Source organism: Peromyscus eremicus, chromosome 1, assembly GCF_949786415.1.
Source record: "Peromyscus eremicus chromosome 1, PerEre_H2_v1, whole genome shotgun sequence".
In the NCBI taxonomy this organism is placed as follows: Eukaryota; Metazoa; Chordata; class Mammalia; order Rodentia; family Cricetidae; genus Peromyscus; species Peromyscus eremicus.
In genome coordinates, this window is record NC_081416.1 from 82,239,319 (window position 1) to 82,259,360 (window position 20,042).

Here is a 20,042-nt window from a genome sequence, read left to right on the forward strand (position 1 = left end):
TCAGGTCCACCCTTCCCTAGAAGTACTTTGTGCTCAGTTACACAAAGTACAACTAAAATCACTACCCCTGCCCAAAAGGACCATAGGCGGTGGCATTTTAGAAGGAAGAAAGTCTGGTGGATCATTACAACAGATGATGGCATCTAGAGGCAAGCACTGGGGTGAGCTTAGGAAACTGGGCAAAGATACAGTTTGAGAAGTAACGGCGATGACTTAAGGGACTAACCTATGGAAGAGGGGATGCTGGGAAGATAAATAGTGGGCCTTGTGGGAGAGCTTCCCTGGATCTAGAGAAGTGGACTGGGATGGGGGGAGAGGAGCAATGTAGGGAGGATGGTGAGTCATCCATTCATTCAGCAAATATTCAGAGTGTCTACATGGTATAAGCACAGAAATATAAGGGGTGCCTGGTAAACCTGCCCACAGGGAGAGTGGTTTGGTTCAAGAGCAAAGTCAGTTCCACCTAACTCATCATAAGAATTCCAGGCAGCAAGGCTAGGGAAGATGGCTTAGCCAGCAAAGTCCACATACAGCATAAGGACCAGAGTTCATCCTCCAGCGCTCATGTAAAAAGATAGCATGAAGGTACAGTTCTAGGAATGGGCGCGGGGTAGGGGGGGCGGTCATGGAGTGGGGGAGAGGAAGTTCCCTGGTGCTTGCTGGCCAGTTAGCCTAGCCTACTGAGTGAGGTCTAGGTCAATGAAAGACCTTGTCTTAAAAATCAAGATGTCATCCAAGGAAAGATACCCAAGGTTGACCTCTGACTTACACACACACACACACACAGACACACACACACACACACACACACACATACACACACACACACACACACACAAAGAGAGAGAGACAGAGACAGAGAGAGGAGAGAGAGACAAAGAGAGACAGAGAGAGAGGAGAGAGGAAATAGAGAAGAGAGAATTTCAAAGAGCTTCATCAAAGCCGTCATGACACCTTGGGCTTAACTGACTGCTGGATTGGAGCAGGGAGGAATCAGAAGTGGTCCATGAACATGCATGTTCTGCTTCTCACATGTTGCTCAACTCCAGGGCACACCATCACATAGAGCAGAATGTGAATGGTGCCCTCTGTCATTGTTCCATGCAGCAACAGTGGACAGTTGTGCTCTTAGTTAACCAACATCAATGTTTTATCTGGAGGGCAAAGGAATGGAGGGTGCAGGTGCTGTTCATTACTTTCTGCTCTTCTCTGCCCACCCCCACTATCCATTCCCTGAAATCACCCAGCATCACTATTTCTAGAAGGTGCTACTCTTCTAACTTAAGAGTTAGAATTATGGGGGTTGGGGATTTACCTCAGTGGCAGAGTGCTTGCCTAGCAAGCACAAGGCCCTGGGTTCAGTCCTCAGCTCTGAAAAAGAAAAAAAAAAAAAGAGTTAGAATTATGAGAACAAACCATGAGAACCCGTGTCCTTTGACCTTGCCCCACAGGATGGATTGGTCTTTCACTCTGGCATTTCTCCCTCCCTTCTGGCAGATTTAAAGACCTCAGGTTTGTTCGGACAGCAGACTTACTGGCTGGAAAACTGCCCCTGCTGCCTAATGAGTACCAGGAAGTGATACAGAAGCACTGCCAGGAGGCACGGCAGGTTCTCCTCACCAAGTCAGTATCTCCCGCAGAACATGGCAAAGGTTGAGCACTCCCACATCTGAGAGCACATTTCTACCTGGGAGGGACAGGAAGTGTGTTGACTTCCTATGATACCTTCTGTCCCGGTCACGTGCCTATCCTCTAGCAACCTCATAGTCAGTTGCTCTCTCTACCCTTCCCTCCCACACTCCCTCTGCCTTTTCAGAACCGTGTTTTGTTATGACATTGTTCTCATGTGTTTTTCCCTTGTGATTCTTTCCGTCTATGGGTGCTATGAGACAATGTACTCAAATGACTTGTATTGAAATGACCCAAAATGAATAGCCTCAAGGTCCAAAGTTTGGGGATTGCCAGACATTAGGCAACTTTCTTGCCCTTAGTGAGTACATATAGGACTATATTCAGAACAAAGAAATTACTGAGTGGCAAGTTTACGAATCAGACTATCTTTTGCTGTAACAAATTCAACTTAGGAAGAAAAGATTTCAGCTTATGCTGTCAGAGGTTTCTGTCCATTATGATGGGGTGGGTCTGTTTGAGCCTAGTGGCTCACAACATGGTGGCCAGGAAGCAGAGAGGGAGAATGTGCTAGCAGGCTTCTTCCTTGCTCTGTGAACTGAGCCTCCAGCCTGTGGGACTATGCAGCCCACATTCCAGCTCAGGAAGTTACTTCCTCGGTGTTCTCCTGTCTCTGCAGGTGGATCCCCACCTGTGCCCAGCTGTTTGTCTCACAGAAGGAACACTGGGTCCACTTCGCTCCCAAGAGTGACTACGACTCCTCTAGAAGCATAGAGGAGTACTTTGCTTCAGTTGCCTCCTTCATGTCACTTCAGCTGAGGGAGTTGGTCATTAAGTCCCTGGAGGACCTTGTCTCTTTCTTCATGATACACAAGGTATGGAGGAGAGTCCATAGCCAGCTCTCTGGAGGGAAGACAACCTGGTTAGAGCTCACCTATGTCCTCAGCAGGGAGCCAGGCCAGAAGGTGAAATTCTGAATTGAATACACACTGGTGACTATGACTTTACCTTTTTTAAATGCATGGCAAACTTTTGTCATATCATTACCCACTACTAAATTTATGAAAAAAAAATCTTTGGAAGCAAATTTTCAGGGAATTTTCTTAAGAAAATTAAAGAATGGTTACATAAGATAGAACATGTACCTCTTTCAGGGTGAGGAAAGGCCACTAGGAAGTTTTCAACTTCCCTAGTACAAAGATGGAGGTGAGACTATTTGCTTTCAACCTTTGGCTTAAGACTTGGGAGCTGTTATATGCATTTGTTGCTAGTAGCGATTTGTTGTTTGGTCTTTGAGAGGGAACCTCCAAAAATGAAAAGCTTAGTTGGGTCTAGTTAACAGCCTCCTGGAACTGCTTCAGTAAAGTGGAAGGGAAAGCATAAAGCATGAAGCCCTGATTCTCAAAGCAATAAATGCTCCCCTAGATTTAGACAGCCCAAAGATCAAGGGAGAGTGTCTGAAATTTCAGGCTGTGGACATATTTCACCTTTAAAAGTATAGTGATGGAACTGGAGAGATGGCTCAGCAGTTAAGAGCACTGACTGTTCTTCCAGAGGACTGGGGTTCAATTCCCAGCACCTACATGGCAGCTCACAGCTGTCTGTAACTCCAGTTCCAAGGTACCCAACATCCTCATGCAGGCAAAAACCAATGCACATAAATAAAAAAAATAAAAGTATAGTGAATATTTTTAATTTCCTGATTATAAAAATGTCCAATTCTTATAATTTTCCCAAATAAAGTAAAAGTGGTGACTCATACCTTTTATTCCATGACTCAGGAAGTAGAGGTATAGGCAGGCAGACTTCTGTTAGTTACTCCAAAAATATAAAAGCCAGTGCTGCTGAATTTGGACTCCAATGATACCCTGAGAGGACTACTCTATGGCAGTCATCTATGGTTCTACTTTGTGAGGCACAAAGGGACCCTTTACTTGATTCCATGTGTGGGATGAAATCTCACTGTAAAATTCCACACAAAGAAAGGAGTAATATATTTGTTTGAAGGAAGCAGATATTTGTGTCTGATACACTTCCAGTCTTCCCTTAGACAGTCTAAAAAGCTATCAAGCCAACCACTTAGACAAGTTTTTGCAGCTGCCCTCCAAGGACCACACTGAGCACTGTAGTTATGAAAGGGATCTTGTGGTGCTCGGTTTCACAGAGGCTTAAAGATATCTCCTCATCAATATTTCTGTTGTAAGGAAGTTGACATTTTGGCTGAAACGCACCATGTGCTCAAGGACATTGTCATTTGAAGTATGCAGATATTCATTCTTTTGGATTTGGTCAATATGTTTTATTAAGCACCTACTAGGTATTAATGACTGTCCTAGATATTTTGAAGCAAAGAGATGAATAAGACATAGATCCTGCCCTCCAGTTTAGAACAGACGAAGTAAGGGGAGGAAAGATAAAATAACATGACAGAAGTAGAAATACGGAAATTCAAAAGTGAAAGAAACAAGGAGACTTCCTAAGGAAGGCATCTTTTGAGCTAGTTTTGAAGGTCAGGAAGGATTTGGAAGTTGGAATACAGGTGGCATTGATTAAAATAAGCTGTTCTGCCAGGCGGTGGCACATTCCTTTAATCCCAGCACTCGGGAGACAGAGGCAGGCGGATCTCTGTGAGTTCGAGGCCAGCCTGGTCTACAAAGTGAGTTCCAGGAAAGGCGCAAAGCTACACAGAGAAACCTTGTCTCAAAAAAAAAAAAAAAAAAAAAAAAAAAAAAAAAAAAAAAAGCTGTTCTGTTCTGTGGGAAGGCCTTGGGAACTAGAGAAAACATAAGCTCCCAATAGGATAGACTCAGTTTTAAGAATGCTGATATCCTTTCTCGGTGCTCAGGTAGCACTATAAATGGACAACAGTACTCCTGTGGTGTCCTGAAGCTGAGTTGTGTGAGGTCTGATATTTCTTCTGTCTCCCATAGGATGGGAATGATTTTAAGGAACCTTACCAGGAGATGGATTTCTTCATACCCCAGCTAATCATGATTAAACTTGAAGTGCTTGAACCCGCTATTGTCTTCAACCCAACTTTTGATGACTGCTGGGAATTAGTAAAGAACTCCTTCTTGGAAATCATTAGGAATTCTGATGGGATCCCCAAGGTACGGGAGTTGCCTAATCATCCATTTATATTTCTGTTCCATACTGAATAAACAATCAAGTGGCTGGTTGCACAATTGCAGTCCATGTGGTATCCAGTTAGGCAGTTTCACCTTGGGATGCACCCTTAACGCACCCCCTTGTCCTCAGGAAGATTATCTAGGTCTTTCCTCTGTCCCCCCCTAATTCCCTGCCTTTGTATGCTTCCTCAGAAGAGACAGATGATTTCCAAGGCATCCAATGTGGGTTAATAATTCATTGCAGATGAACTGGCATGAATCAGCCAAAGATTTTTGCAAAAATGTATCTCATTTTGTTTTGAGGTTCAATGGGTTTATTCACCACTATAGGGTTCTAGGGAGAGAAAAACAACACACACACACACACACACACACACACACACACACAAATAAACCCAAAAAACCTTCCTGTCTCAGCTCAAGCTCTTCACAGTTTCCTTTCCAGGGAGAATTACTTATTAAATTAGAAACATAAAAGTAAACTTTGTCTACCAGACAGGATAGGCACATGACCTAACATCTTTTGGGTGGGTGATGTGACAAGAGGGCCAATGTCTAGTTCCACAAAGGGAATGAACCTATGAGATACTCTCTCTCTCTCTCTCTCTCTCTCTCTCTCTCTCTCTCTCTCTCTCACACACACACACACACACACACACACACACACACACACACACAGAGTTGAAGCTGAGGTTTGAGGTTGAGAGGTTGAGGAGGTAGCTTGGTCGGTAAGGTGTTTGTCAAACAAGTATAAGAACCTAAATGCAATCACTAGCAGCCATGTAAAAACTGGGTGTGATGCCATGATGGTGTGTGTAGGCACAATCCTGGCACTGAGGTGGAGACAGGCCTTAGGCTTGCTGGCCAGTCAGTCTAGCACAACCAGGGTGCTCTAGATCCAGTGAGATCCTGTCTCAAAAAGTGAGATGGAGAGCAAGAGAAGAGGGCACATGATTTCAACCACCGGTCTACACACACACAGACACACACAGACACACACAGACACACACACACACACACACACACACACACACACACAGGCATGCATCACACACAGAGAAATGAAATGGAGTTGGATGAAATGGGAAATGGGACACACACACAAAATGTACATGCATGAGTACACAGGCATGTATACACACACACACACACACACACACACACACACTCACACAGAGCTTAGGTTTGTAGAAAGCTTGTGACCCAAAGGCTCCAGTTTTACCACTAATCCCTATGCTTGGAGTTTTGAAGTCAGCCAAGCTTGGTTTAACATGAAAATGAGTGTGTAGAAGGGGAAGGAAGTGGGCACCTCTCTTACAAGCAAGATCCCTAGGAAGGAAATGAGAGAAGACTATAGTGTGAAGAGATAAGTGTGGGGCTGGGGACACATGAAGTACATACGCCTTGAGTCTGTCTCTGCTGTTGATTGGCAGTGTTAACAAGCAGCTGGAGCTCCAGGACTGCCAGCAGTGCAGAGAGCCCAGCAGGAACTGGCACTGGAGTGAGTGCCTTATTATAATGCCAAAATGGCACACTCATGGGTCACATTTTGTACCAGGTTGGAAAGCTAGCCCTGTTTACATACCAATAGTGATACCAGACTATGGGAAGAGACCACAGGTGCTGAGTTCTCATTGAGGCATGGCTGCAGCACTACCTTCCTTCCAGAACCTCAGGCTTGCCTCTCTGAACTGAGCTGTGAAAATTTAATTATAGTCCCTCAGGTTAAAGGTCTAAAGCATATGTGTATGACCAGAAGCAGATGAATAGTCTCCAACATCTTACCTCATCATGAGAGCAATAAGTTGAAAACACATCAAGGTGAAATTCAGCTGCAAATGTGGGGTGTGTGTGTGTGTGTGTGTGTGTGTGTGTGTGTGTGTGTGTGTGTTGCATGCATTTGTTCGTGTGGAGATGTACACATATCTGTATAAGTACACATGCATGTGTGTGCATGTGTGTGGAGACAGAGGTAAATGTCAGCTGTCTCCCTAATCTCTCTCCACATTATTTTTTGGGGACGGAGTCTCTCACTGTATCTGGAGTGCTTCAGTGCAGCTAGGCTGGTTGGCCAATGAGGTCTACCTGTCTGTCTCCCCAGGACTGAAATTACAGGTGCGTCACTGTGCCCAGCTTATCCATGGTGCTGGGGAGTCAAACTCAGGCCCTCCTGCTTGTGTGGACAGCATTTTACCCACTGAGCCGTCTCCCCAGGCCCCAGCAAGAACTGAAAAAATAAATAGCATTCGAGCTAAAAAAAAAAAAAGAAAAAAAAGAAAAAAAGAAGCCTGTCCACAAGAAAGAGTTACTGAAGGAGACCAAAATAAATACTATGGGTCTTTGGTCTTATCAGTACAATCCAGGAGGACAAGGCTGATGTAATCCAGACTGAAATGAAGGCGGTGAAGGAGATGCAGAAATCAAAGTTGAATAAAATGAGAGAGGAGATGTAATACACAGAATTTCAATGGGTGTTTTAACCATGTCACCACGTTACTTTTACTTTTTTTTATTCCTTGAGAATTCTGTGTATGTATACAACGAAATATGACTTACCCACCTTCAGTTCCCCCTCCAAGTCCCCCTGAATCTCTCTTGAATTCCTTTCATAATGAGGAGCGTATATGTGACTATGGAAAGGGACTGTGGGGCCAGCCTTTCCCCTGATGGAAGAATCCACTCACTCAGCATTGCAGGGAACGCCAATGACAGAGAAGGACACAGGAGAAAGCCTTGAACATGGTGGGGAAACTGAGGAGTGCAGAGTCAGAAAGCCAGGAGGATGGGTAGAAAATAGCAGTTCCCTGGATAGGACAGGATCATCCTTGTTTCCACCTCACAGTGTCCACACAGCATAGGAGAACCTCCACATTCTACCCTGCAAGAATTTCTTTTCCCTTTTGACTAGAGACTTCTTCCCAACACAGGCTCGAAAGTCCTGCTCACATGGGATCTATTGAAAGGCCTGGGGATACCAGCTGTGCTTCCCTTAGGCCCTTTTACCCAGGCCCTGGACCAATGGTGGTCTTGTCTCTTGCTTCTAAACTTTGTCTCCAAGCACAGTTACAGCAAAGAAGTTGTCCTCCACCAGTCTAAAGGCGTCAGGTCACCCAAAGAGGACTGAGATGCTTTGCACTTGTTTGCGCCCTTCCTAAACTGCTGCTCTCCCATCAAAGGCAGCTGTGTAGTCTGTAAGGCATGGAACCTAGGAGAGCAGTCTGAAGATCTTTGCTGAGCGGGTCGATAAACATTTTCAAAGTAGAGAAGAAGGCCCTGAGATATGGTAGTGAGTCCCCAGGAGGGACTCTGCAGCCTGCAGGAGCCAAGCACATGAAAATACTCTTGGACACACACACACACACACACACACACACACACACACACACACACACTATTAAAGAGTTGGAGAGTGGGCTGGGGAAGTGGCTCCTTTATAAAGTGTTTGCCCTACAGAGCTAGGGGAGGGAGTGTGCAAAGACAAGTGGTTCCCTAAAACTCATTGGTTGGCTACCTTACCTGATGACTGAGCTCCAGATTCAGAGACCCTGGACTCAAAAAGAACCCTGTCAGGCTGTGTAGTGGCACATGCCTGAATTCCCAGCACAAAAGCAGTGGATCTCTGTGAGTTCCAGGCCAGCCAGGGCTACAAAACAAAAACAACCCTGTCTCAAAAGATAAAGTTGAGAGTGATCAAGAAAAACATTCAGTATTGACCTCTGGCCTCTGTGAGCGTGTCCCATACCCAGTACACACCCACCCAAATGCATATATATGAGAGAGAGAGAGAGAGAGAGAGAGAGAGAGAGAGAGAGAGAGAGAGAGAGAGAGAGAGAGGAGAGAGAGAAGAGAGGAGAGAGGAGAGAGGAGAGAGAGGAGAGAGAGAGAGAGGAGAGAGAGGGAGGGAGGGAGAGGGAGAGGGAGAGGGAGGAGAGAGATGAGGTAGAGGGGATAACAGCGGGGTGGTTCTTCTACTAGCCAAGATAAAATAAAGTAAAAACACAAGTGGTATCCCTGGAAATGAGTCCATTGCAAGAACCTGTGTTTGATGCCTTCTGCCTTCTTACTTCTGCGTGTGTCTTAAAACACTCAAGAGTGACTTCTGCTCTTTAGGTGGAATCTATACTATTTCCAGAGTTGAAAGGCTATAGCATGATCCTTGGAACTGTTGATCCTGAAGAAAACCTTGTTTCGGATTTTGTGAATGAGACTTTTGAGGTATTTAAGAAAAATCAAGTTGGACCTCACAAGTAAGTGGGTTTAGTTCTAGCTTTATAGCCTAGTTGGGCTTTTAATGTTGGTCCTTAGCTATCCCTGTCCCCACACACCCGAAACACACATACAGCAATGGCCAGTGCTTACCTGCACAGGACTTCATCCCCATCTTACGGACAGGAGAGTGGAACCTTCCTGGTGCTAGGCTGCAATAAATATGAAAGCCAGGATTCAAATTCAGGTGCAGAGCTTGCTCTGTTCTCTGGAAGCCACAGGACCAGATATATATATATGTATATATATATATATATTTAGACATTCCTGGAATTTAGAAAAATAATATTCTGCAATATCTAGGGCAACAAAGTCATATTTCTTCTGTGAACTTGTAATGTATTTCAGGCATTGTTTTGTTTAATTTTGAGTCAGATTTTCACTATGTCTCAACTTGGCCCCCAAATCAAGATCTTTCTGCCTCAGCCTCTCTTGTAGCAGGATTGCAAGTGGGTACCACCACACAGAGAGAAACCTGCAAATTGTCTCACTCAATAGTCTCATGCCGGTATAGGACAGTTTTCAACATGAAATGTTTCCCTCTAAAAGCATCTTCCATTTTGAACTCACATTGTGAGATCACCCTAAACTAGGGATCACTCACAGTTTGCCACCAAATGACTTTGATGCAAATGTGTTTACTTCACATTTTCAGTGGGAAGAATTCAACGTTGTGGGGATAAGGACTGTCCTGTGTATGGTGGGATATGTGGCAGACTCCCTAGCTGTACCCACGATACGCCAGGAGGAACTGTCCCACTGCGACAGCTGAACAGTCTTTCCAGATGTGGCCAAACCCTCCTGCAGGGCAAAACACCGTCCATTGAGAACATCAATCCATCCATGGGGAAATCAGCCTAGTGTTTGGAAGCCCACCTCAGTGCATCTTATTTGGGAGTGTCCCTGCTCATGGGTCTTATACATACACTTCTTTCCAGACTGACAGTGTCCTGGCTTCTCTGCTTTCTCAGAATGCTTGTGGGGTTGCCTGTGTACCTTGGGGCTCCACCAAGGCACTCTGCACACTTACCTTAATGTTAATTCAAACTTTAAAAATAAGTCAAACCATCTTAGATGCATCCATCTTCCAGTTGGGAGAAAATTATCCCACCATTCCTGCATGATCTGAAAACAGATGGACCTCATTTCATATGCCATAGGTTACTTACTTCCAAATTTCCATCTTAAAACTAAGCATAGAATTTGGGGGTTAGAAGGAAGGCTGGGTACTGATGCTCATTTCACATTTACTGTAAGTCAGTATAGTAATAATTGTTCTACATATTTTACTATAGCTAAGGTTTATGATAACCTTATAAAATTAGGTTTATTATAGCCACTTAAAATAAAAACACAACAGTGGTTTAAAAAAAAAAAAACACCAGGCAGTGGTGGCACATACCTTTAATTCAACACTTGGGAGGCAGAGGCAGGTGGATCTCTGTGAATTTGAGGCCAGCCTGGTCTGGACAGCCAGGGCTGCACAGAGAAACTCTGTCTCGAACAACTAACTAAGTATCTTCTCTGAGTCTGTGCCACAAGGAAGTCACAAAATTGAAATTAGAAGCCCAAATCCTGAATTTCCAGTTGTATTTCTATTATAGTTCTCTTTCTTGGTTTGAGTTCATGTTTTAAATGCTATTTTCTGTTTTAGCTGCGCTCTTGCCCATCCAACTCATTGACTTATGTTTGTGTGCTTTGTTTTATGTTCTTCAACATGAAAGATACTTAAATGTATACAAAAAGTATGATGACTTGCTGGATAACATGGCAGAGGAAGCCATCACCGAATTCCTGAAGGAAAACCATGAGATTGAGGACTTTGTGACGGTAGGAGATGCCACTCAGAGTTTCATGCCCTGGTAACATGAGCTATAGTCAATCCACTGAGCAATCGTTGGATTGCTATGAGCACCAAGCTCAGTGTTGGACTAGTGATGACCAAGGGGAAGGCTAGGGGCAATGGGTAGAGCTCAAATACCAATTGAACTATGAATGTACTTCATTCTACAGAGTATCAATCACATAAAAAAGAGGAGAAAGGAAATTGCATCCATGCACATCACCGTGCCTCTGGCCATGTTCTGTCTTGATGCCATCTTCCTAAATCATGACCTCTGTGAGAGAGCCCAAAATCTTAAAGACCGTCTGATTCAGTATCAGGTGGACGTAAACCGGGAAACCAATACCAGGTATAAAAATTCTGGGGGAAAATTTGGGCTGTAGAGATGGCTTAGTGGCTAAGTTCTTGCCACACAAGTATGAGGACTAGAGTTTGGATCCCTAGAACCCACATAAATGCCAACTGGGTGTGGTATCCCACCTGTATTTTTAGTCTGGGAAGGCAGAAAAGCTGTAGAGGATGATTCCTCACATCAACCTAAGGCCTCCATGTTGATGCAAATCCAGATGTGCATGTGGTGGTGGTGATGGTGGTGGTGATGATGATGATGGTGGCAATGGTGATGGTGGTGGTAGTGGTTGCCATGGTGGTGGTGGTGGTGGCGATGATGATGGTGGTGATGGTGGTGGTAGTGGTGATGGTGGTGGTGGTGGTGATGATGATGATGGTGGTGATGGTGGTGGTGGTTGTTGTGACTATTTCTTTCTCCACAGTATTTGTAATCAGTACAACACCATCGCTGAAAAAGTCAGTGAGATTCCTGCCAACACCTCGGAGCTAGTGGCCCTCATTGAATACTTAAAGAAATCCAGTGATGTCACTGTGTTCAAACTCAGGAGGCAACTTAGAGATGCAAGTGAGAGGCTTGAGTTCCTGATGGATTACGCGGACTTGCCCTGTAAGTCTGCACCATATGTGTGCACGTGCATGCTTGTGTTCCTATGTAAATATTAAAATGTGCTGTTTGTTTATATTCTAGGAATAAAAACTTGGGAGAAAGTAAGTTCATAGCACCCCACTATGCACTATTGGGAAAGCTTCTTTCCAAATGCCCCAAGTACGAGAGGCACTAATTTACACTCTTAGACACAAGAATTTGAATCACACAAAAGGAATCTTGTTAGATTGCATATCCAGAGGCCTGGCCTCTGGTTCTTAGCATACTATACTGGCATCTAATTCCTGGTGTTCATGGACAGTTAGTTCTAAATGCAGAATCTTTTAATAAGTGGGTAGGTTTCACTTGTCTATAATCTTAATAAGTCCCACCTTGAGGGGCTAGAACTTGTTTCTGATACTTTAGAAGGAAAAAATGTTCCAGGTCGTTTAGACCCCTTAAAGTCTTCTTGGATCAAGTTGGACTTTTGAAGTAAGAATTAGATTATAAGGAGAAAATTCCTCTGTTCTTCACAAATCATTTCCCAGCTGAAAACACTTACGAACTACATGGGCCAAACTATGTTATGTTGGGGAGCATTGATAGAGACTGGGAATGCAAAGTGATTGGCTAAGCAGCCACCTATACATTCAGAAGCCATGCCCTTGACTACATGGAGACATGCTAGACTCTCAGTTGGTCTCTACCTCTTCACTGACCAGAGTTATAACAGACAGGGTGTATGTGTTACCGCTATTATTGCAGATGAGATGAAGTGGTGAGAGGTATGGAAGAGGAACTCCATCCTGCATTTCTGACTCTCCTTAGAAGCCATGAGAACATAGGCTCTGGGATTGGTTGGGCTTGGAACTGAAGTCTGACCTCCAACAATGCAACCTTGACCACGTAGCTCCACTGTGTTCCCCATTTGTGAGAATAAGGATGATAATGCTGTCTGTGTATTAACATGGTCTCTAGTAGCTGCCCAGTGAACTCTGGCTTTCATTAATCTACATTAATCCATTCATTAACTGCCACCCCCTGCCATCTACCTACTAGCATTGGCTCTAGTAAATGTCCAGTGAGCACTGGCTTTCATTCATCTATAGGATTCCATTTATTACTACCGCCCCACAGAGGTGAGACTTCTGATGACCCTTTACCTGCTAAACTGATTCCCCACATCCTGAACTGTGCCTGGCAGCAGACTCTGTATGTTTTGCAGATGAGGATATCAAACTTAACAGCACCCTGTTCCTCTGGCCTGACCAGATAGAAGATGTCTTTGAAAACAGCCGAAATCTGCTCATTAGCAAGAGGGATCAGGCAGAGATGGACTTAATCAAAAGGTACAGGGAGCATCTGGGGTTACTTGGGGAATGAGGCCAGGCTTTCTGAACAACCACCCACTCTGCAGATCTTGGTTTTGTCTAGATACTGTCACAGCAGTGTGGGGGCAATGGTTGAAGTCATTGGTGGAGAAGGGACTTCCTTTGTTCCCATCAAGGACTGCTCCCTCTGTGCGGCGTCACTGCAGTCAACCCCTCCTCCCTCGTGTGAACAGTGAGAATGTGATGGCACAGAGAGAAAACGGTGAAAAGAGTGGCTTGTAATAACAGCCTCCACAGTAATGACAGCAGAAGTGTCTGCCTTCCACTGGAGAGCAGATGCTGAAGGACATCAGGACAGGGAGAATAGAGGCGTGGTAGGGGCTGGGCCACTGCCTATTCTGCAGCTGCTCCTTCTCAGTGCTAATGTGCTGTGAAACGTGTATTCCTTCATTAGGTGTCACAGGTACTCATGATGGACTTTACTATGTGCTGTGCTCTGTTCTAGACACGAATGTGTGTTTGTCTACAAAGTTAATACTTTAGCCAGTGACAGAGAAATACAGAAAACTAAAATAGGCATATTTTTCTACCTAAAACCTTGTCCCTACCTAACTAGATACTGTCTTCCAGATCCTAAAACCTAGCCTGCTGGATTGACTGATTTCTTTTTAAGTCACATTCAATGCAGTTTAGAGTTTCAGAAAAAGTGAGCCACAAATACAAGGAATTCCAGTATACCCCCCACATACATACTTATGCAGACTCTCAGGCCTGGACAATTAAGGCTAACCAGAAAGCAAATCCAGTTTTTGATAGTCAAATGAAAAATTCAAGCATGTTTTGTCATTTCTTTGAGCATCACATTTGTCACCTGGAAAGCAGGCTACAGTAGAGTCTACCTTACCGTGCTGAAGGGATGAAACGAGACATTATGATTGTGCCCACATCATATCCGTGCATGGGGTGAACATTCCAACACAGCATGCTTCCCCCTCCCTTAACAGTAACCTCTCTGGGCTGAGAAATGCTTCCTAATCTCCAAAGCATGGTGGGTGTGCTGTTAGAATATTACTGTCATAGCTGGGCATGGTGGCATAGGCCTTTAATCTCACCACTCAGCAGACAGAAGCAGGCAGAATCTCTGTGAGTTAGAGGCCAGCCTGCTCTCTATAGTGAGTTCCAGGACAGCCAGAGATACATAGAGACCCTGTCCTTAAAAAGATAGATTATTACTGTAAGTATGAGTATGAATGGAGGCAGTGCATATGCAGGGACTGGCTGTGGAGAAAGAAAAGCTGCCGCTCCCAGTGTGGCAAGAGTGCAGGGTTTCTTCTCCCGGGGCAGGGACTCTCAGTTGGACCCATCAACTAGTGCCTGAGCTCTAGCAACAGAAGCTCAGTGAGGCAGCCCTGGTCCGGCCTCCCTTTGGTAAATGTTGACTGCCCATTTCCACAGGAGTGAGGAAGGCTGAGCAATGGCCATGTGTTCATCTATCTTCTTTGGAAACAATCTTGTTTCCTCTCCAAGGTAGTAGACCTCATTTTCCCAATTCACCTCAATTCTGAGGTTCAGTGTCAAGCATTCTCCATTAGTTTTCCCACCTCCTACTGCTGTCCATTCTCCTCTCACAGTGTCTAAGAGGCTGACTTCCAACCTACAGCCCCTAACTCCATGGTCTGTTGGATCCAGGCTGGGCTCCAGCAATGGTGAGTCCTGCAGGAGGCTGGAGCACGATTGAATTCAGTTTCTTCCTCCCTTGCCGTGTTTGGCCCGAGGCACCAGCATCAGCATCCCTCTGAATGGCAATGCTTGATCTTCCATGGTTCCACTGGATGAATGAAATTTGTTCACCATTAGGGTCCTTTTTTTTTTTTTTTTTTTTGTTTTGTTTTGTTTTGTTTTGTTTTGTTTTGTTTTTCGAGACAGGGTTTCTCTGTGTAGCTTTGCGCCTTTCCTGGGACTCACTTGGTATTCCAGGCTGGCCTCGAACTCACAGAGATCCGCCTGGCTCTGCCTCCCGAGTGCTGGGATTAAAGGCGTGCGCCACCACCGCCCGGCACCATTAGGGTCCTTTAAATGCCTCCCAGGGTCTCAAATAACCGCTTATTACAAAGCAAAACGAAGCAAAGTCTGTGAAGAGGAACCAAAGAGGAAGAAACAAAGGCAGGACGCCTCTCCCAGTAGCTCAGACAACCAGGCAAAGACCAGAGTGGCAAAGGCCCCTGCCTTTCTTCCCTTTCGTGGTCCCATCGCCATTCCTCAGAGTCCTGTTCTGTTGTGAATGGCAGGCGGGGGTGGGGGGTGGGGGTGGAAGGCAGAGTGGGGACGTGTAGAAGCTCTACTGAAGAGAACGAGCTGGAACCAGCACAGTGGTTGTGCCTGATGCACGTCAGAGGACGGCTCTTGTCTGAAGAGACTTGAGAAGTAGCTGGCTGAGTGAGGATATGGAGAAGGAGAGAGCAGCTGGGTCCAACCTAGACAGCATGGGAAAAGGCTCCCTAGTGGGAAGATCTCTACTAGGAAGATGGCTGTTCAGCTGAAGTCATAAAGTTAAAGGATTGGACGCTTAAGGTCACAGTGATAAGTGTACATTTTATTTTATAACCATGGTAGGAAGTTTTTGAAAACTTTTAACCTGGAACCAGAAAGGGTCTAATGTTTTCTTTTTATGTTCTACTTACTTGAATCAGAACCTGAATAATGAATAGCTCCAACATTGCATTCTATTATTTCCCTCCAATTTCTTTTATTCTGTAAGTTTCCTGGCCCCCTTCAACTCCTATTTTTTTTCCCTTCCCATTTATTTTTTTTAAAGAAACTGTGTTGTTTGGCACAACTCTAGAGCTTTCTGATTGCACCTCTGAAATGTTTTTTACTATGTTCTTCCACCCTCTTGTGTTTCCCATAAATTCTTAAAAATTGATTTAATCTTGCTACTAATATAGTTTCTGTTCCTATCGATATCAGGGAAACTTAAGCTGTCTGTAACCAAGACTATCACATGCCATACAAAGAAAAGTGGCCTGGCAGGATGGGTCAGTGGGTAAGAGTGTTTGTCACACAAAACCAATGACTTGAGCTCAGCACCCAGAACACACGGTTGAAAGAGAGAACCAACTCCTGAAAATTGTCCTCTGATGCCCACATGCACCTGCAGTACACACACACACACACACACACACACACACACACACACACATTTTTAAAAATGCTGAGGCTAGAGAGCTGTCTCAGTGGTTAAAATGCTTGCTGACGTTTGGATCTCAAGAAGCCATATAAAATGTCAGGTGGATGTGGGTGGCAGCCACCTTTAATTTCAGCCTCAGAGGTCTCCAGAACAAGCTAGCTGTATTGTCAAACTCTGGGTTTGATTAAGAAATCTAGCTTGGCTGGGAAGGTGGGTGAGCACGGACGATTTTCTGATTTCCTGGACTAGGCCCTCTGGATACGGAAGACGGTTGTTTGGCCCGAACTGTTGGGGGGACACCCAGGCAGGGGGATTAGGATTTGTCCCTGGTCTATGGGCAGGCTTCTGGAACTTGGTACCTGTGGTGTGACACCTTGCACAGCCTTGGTGCAGTGGGAAGGGGCTTGGACCTGTCTAGGCTTAGTGTGCTGGGCTCTGCTGACTCCCCATGGGAGACCTCGATTTGGGGAATATGGGGATGTGGGTGGCTTGGGAAAGAGGGCTGGGGGTGGGAGGAGGGAGGAGGGGGGATCTGTGGATAGTATGTAGAGTGAGTAGAAAATTTCTTAATAAAGAAAAGTGAAAAAAAAATTAAAAAAAAAAAGAAACCTAGCTTGATGAATAAGGTGAAAGAGCAATCAAGGATAATTCCTCACATCAGCTTTGGCTTCCACATACATGGACACACACACACACACACACACACACACACACACTTGTGTACATGCCCATATATGCTGACATGCATATACCATACACAGAGGAAAATGGAAAATAAAAATAATACAAAGAAAAACAAAATGTTAATCAGAGCAATGGTTCTCAACCTATGGGTGAGACCCCCTTGTGGTAGAACGACCCTTTCACAGGGGTTGCATATCAGATATCCCACATATCAGATATTTACATGATGATCATAACAGTGGCAAAATTACAGTTATGAAGTACAAATGAAAATAATTTTACGGTTGGGGGGGGTCACCACAACATGAGGAACTGTATTAAAGGGTCACAGCACTAGGAAGGCTGAGAACCACTGAGTTAGAGAAAAATATATTAGTGGGGACCAACATAGTTGTTTTGTCATAAAACCTATGTGACCCCATTGAGATCCTTTGAGAAACTGCATCTCAATCAGAAACTGAAGCTGATAGGCAAATATGGCCTCTGTAACAAACGTGAGGTCTGGAGGGTCAAATTTACCTTGGCCAAGACCCACAAGGCCACCCAGAAGCTGCTGACACTGGACTAATTAATAGGACCCATGGCATCTTCTTGAAGGCAATGTCCTGCTGCAGCAACTCATTAGCACTGGGGTGCTGGATGAGGAAAGATGAAATTGGATTATATTTTGGCCTGAAGATTGGGGATTTCTCAGAGAGGCAGCTTCAGGCCTAGGTCTGATGGGCCTGGCCAAGTCTATCCACTGTACCTGAGTGCTTATCCGCCAGCACCATATCAGGGTCCACAATAGGTGGTGAACATCCTGTAGTGGTTTGAAAGAAAATGGCCCCCAAAGGGAATAGCACTATTAGGAGGTGTGGTCTTGTTGGAGGAAGTGTGTCACTGGAGGGATGGGCTTTGAGGTCTCTTTTGCTCAAGCTTCTCTCAGTATGAATGTCAGTTGACTTCCTGTTGCCCTCAAAATGTAGGAATACAAAATATTCCTCCAGCACCACGTCTGCCTGCATGCTACATGCCCCTGTCATGATGATAATTGACTGAACTCTAAGCAAGCCACCTCAATTAAATGTTTTCCTTGTAAGAGTTGCTGTGGTCATGGTGTCTCTTCACAGCAATAGAAACCCTAACTAAGACACATCCCATCCTTTGTTGTCTATCTGGACACCCAGAAGATAGACTTCTCCCTCTGATCTCCTTATGGTAATGGCCACCCAGGCCATGTGAAGAGGAAGAATGACAAGAAAGGACCAAAGTGGCACAGGAGCGGTGATGATGAGGAAGAGGATGAAGCCATACCTCCCTGGGCTGGAGATTGTCTAGTTTTCCAGTTGGCTAATAACACTTTGGGGCAATCAGTGGATCAAAGATGGTTACTTAGATAGGTAAAAGAAAATTAAAGCAGACATCAATTCTTATATATAAATTACATAAGCTAGTGCATAATTCAAATAGAAGAGTAACTTGAATGAGGAGATAATGGAATAAAGAGTAATCTTGACTCGTTGGTGGGGTGTGTCTCCCACTCTGTCTCCATATTGATAATGTGAACATGAAAACCCAGCTTCTACCTCTCAGGGGATAAGACCAGTTTATTCTGGAACGCAAAGTGAGTGCCCGTGGCTAGGGAGCACAGACTCGGGCTACCCCAGACTTCATGTTCCCATGTGATAACAGTCTGATGAAGCTTTTGCAGCAGCAGAGAAAAGAAAGTTATAAATGAAGGCATTTTTCAGATATGTTGGTGGAAACATCAGGTGGTTACAGCAAGAGTAGAGAAATCTGTGCTGTTGGCCCAGGTGCTGACAATAGCCTTAGCGTTTTGGATGGTGAACGCTAGTGATCTGCTAAGCTAATGCATTCCAAAAGGCCTAGTCACAGGATATTAGGTCAGACACAGAGGTGAGCAGAGAACTAACGATAGCCCAGGAGAAGCTATAATTAGACTTTAGACCTGCAATATCTCAACCTCTCCACCATCACTGAGATTTCAATCAGTTAATCAGCTTTGCAGAGAAGGTTCAGCGAAAGTTGAGGCTCTTTCAAGGGGCTTCCATTCATGATAGCACATCAAAAACTTGACCCTGCAATGTAAAATATCTATTCTTAAATGCCCATAGATATTCATTAAAAACTGACCATGTTTCAGGACTCATAAAAATAAGGAGCAGAAATTATATAATTGTGTATATTAGATTTCTATTGTGACATAATACAACATAGCATCTTAAAGCAATGGAGATTTCTCACAGTGTCTTTGGGTTAGAACTCCCAAGAGCCACTTAGCTGTATGTCTGTGATACCAGGTCTCCTGTGAAGCTGGAGCCAGAAAGCTAGCCCAGGCTATAGGCTGGTCTGGGGGTCCCACAAGCTGATGATCCAATTCTGGGCTTGATCCCATGGTTATTAGTAGGGATGAACACTTTGCTGGTCCTTGGCTCTCCTTCTGGCCACATGAACCTCCCCTCAGGGGAGCTGTTTTCCTTCAAAGTGGGACTGAAAGAGTGAGTAAAAGAGATAGAAATTGGCCTTTCTGTGAACTTTCTTGGAGGGGACAACCCATCCTTTTGCCATGTTTTGTTTATAAGAAGCGAATTACCATGTCTAGGCCAAACTCGAGGGAGCCAATTATACAGAGTATGAACCAGGAGGCAGGGTTCATATCATAGACTGTCTCCCACATGGTGCAATTAGAGATAAAATCCAAACCAAATCACTTGAAAAGTAACTCTATTAAAGTACCATTAAGAGGAAAAAGAAAGAACATTTAAAATTGTTATAGTAGAATTAAGAATCTAAGAAGATAAGAGCAAAATTTATGGGCTATCACTAACGCTGTACTTGGTGACTAGCTCTCTTGTTCATTCAATGAATATTGATTGTTGTCCATATGTCAGACAATCTGCAACTGCTGGTAACATGTGGAATTAATGAAGAAAATATATAGATTTGCATCAATGAGAGCAAATTCTTGTATGGTGATTGTGATAAACCAAGCTCAATTCGGGACAATCTTATATTAACTTCTACTTAGTTATTT

The 20,042-nt window shown here is 44.4% G+C and overlaps 1 protein-coding gene and 1 pseudogene across 1 annotated transcript in view; both read left to right on the forward strand.

Annotated features, from left to right (window-relative positions):
- Dnah3 (dynein axonemal heavy chain 3) overlaps positions 1-20,042 on the forward strand; it is a 160,887-nt gene that overhangs the window by 13,842 nt on the left and 127,003 nt on the right. The window contains 8 exon segments of the mRNA XM_059267791.1: positions 1,498-1,623; positions 2,309-2,504; positions 4,560-4,739; positions 8,868-9,004; positions 10,748-10,853; positions 11,037-11,215; positions 11,640-11,824; positions 13,029-13,152. Coding sequence (XP_059123774.1) covers positions 1,498-1,623; positions 2,309-2,504; positions 4,560-4,739; positions 8,868-9,004; positions 10,748-10,853; positions 11,037-11,215; positions 11,640-11,824; positions 13,029-13,152 — 1,233 coding nt within the window.
- Positions 17,137-18,387, forward strand: LOC131895213 (small ribosomal subunit protein uS4-like; annotated as a pseudogene).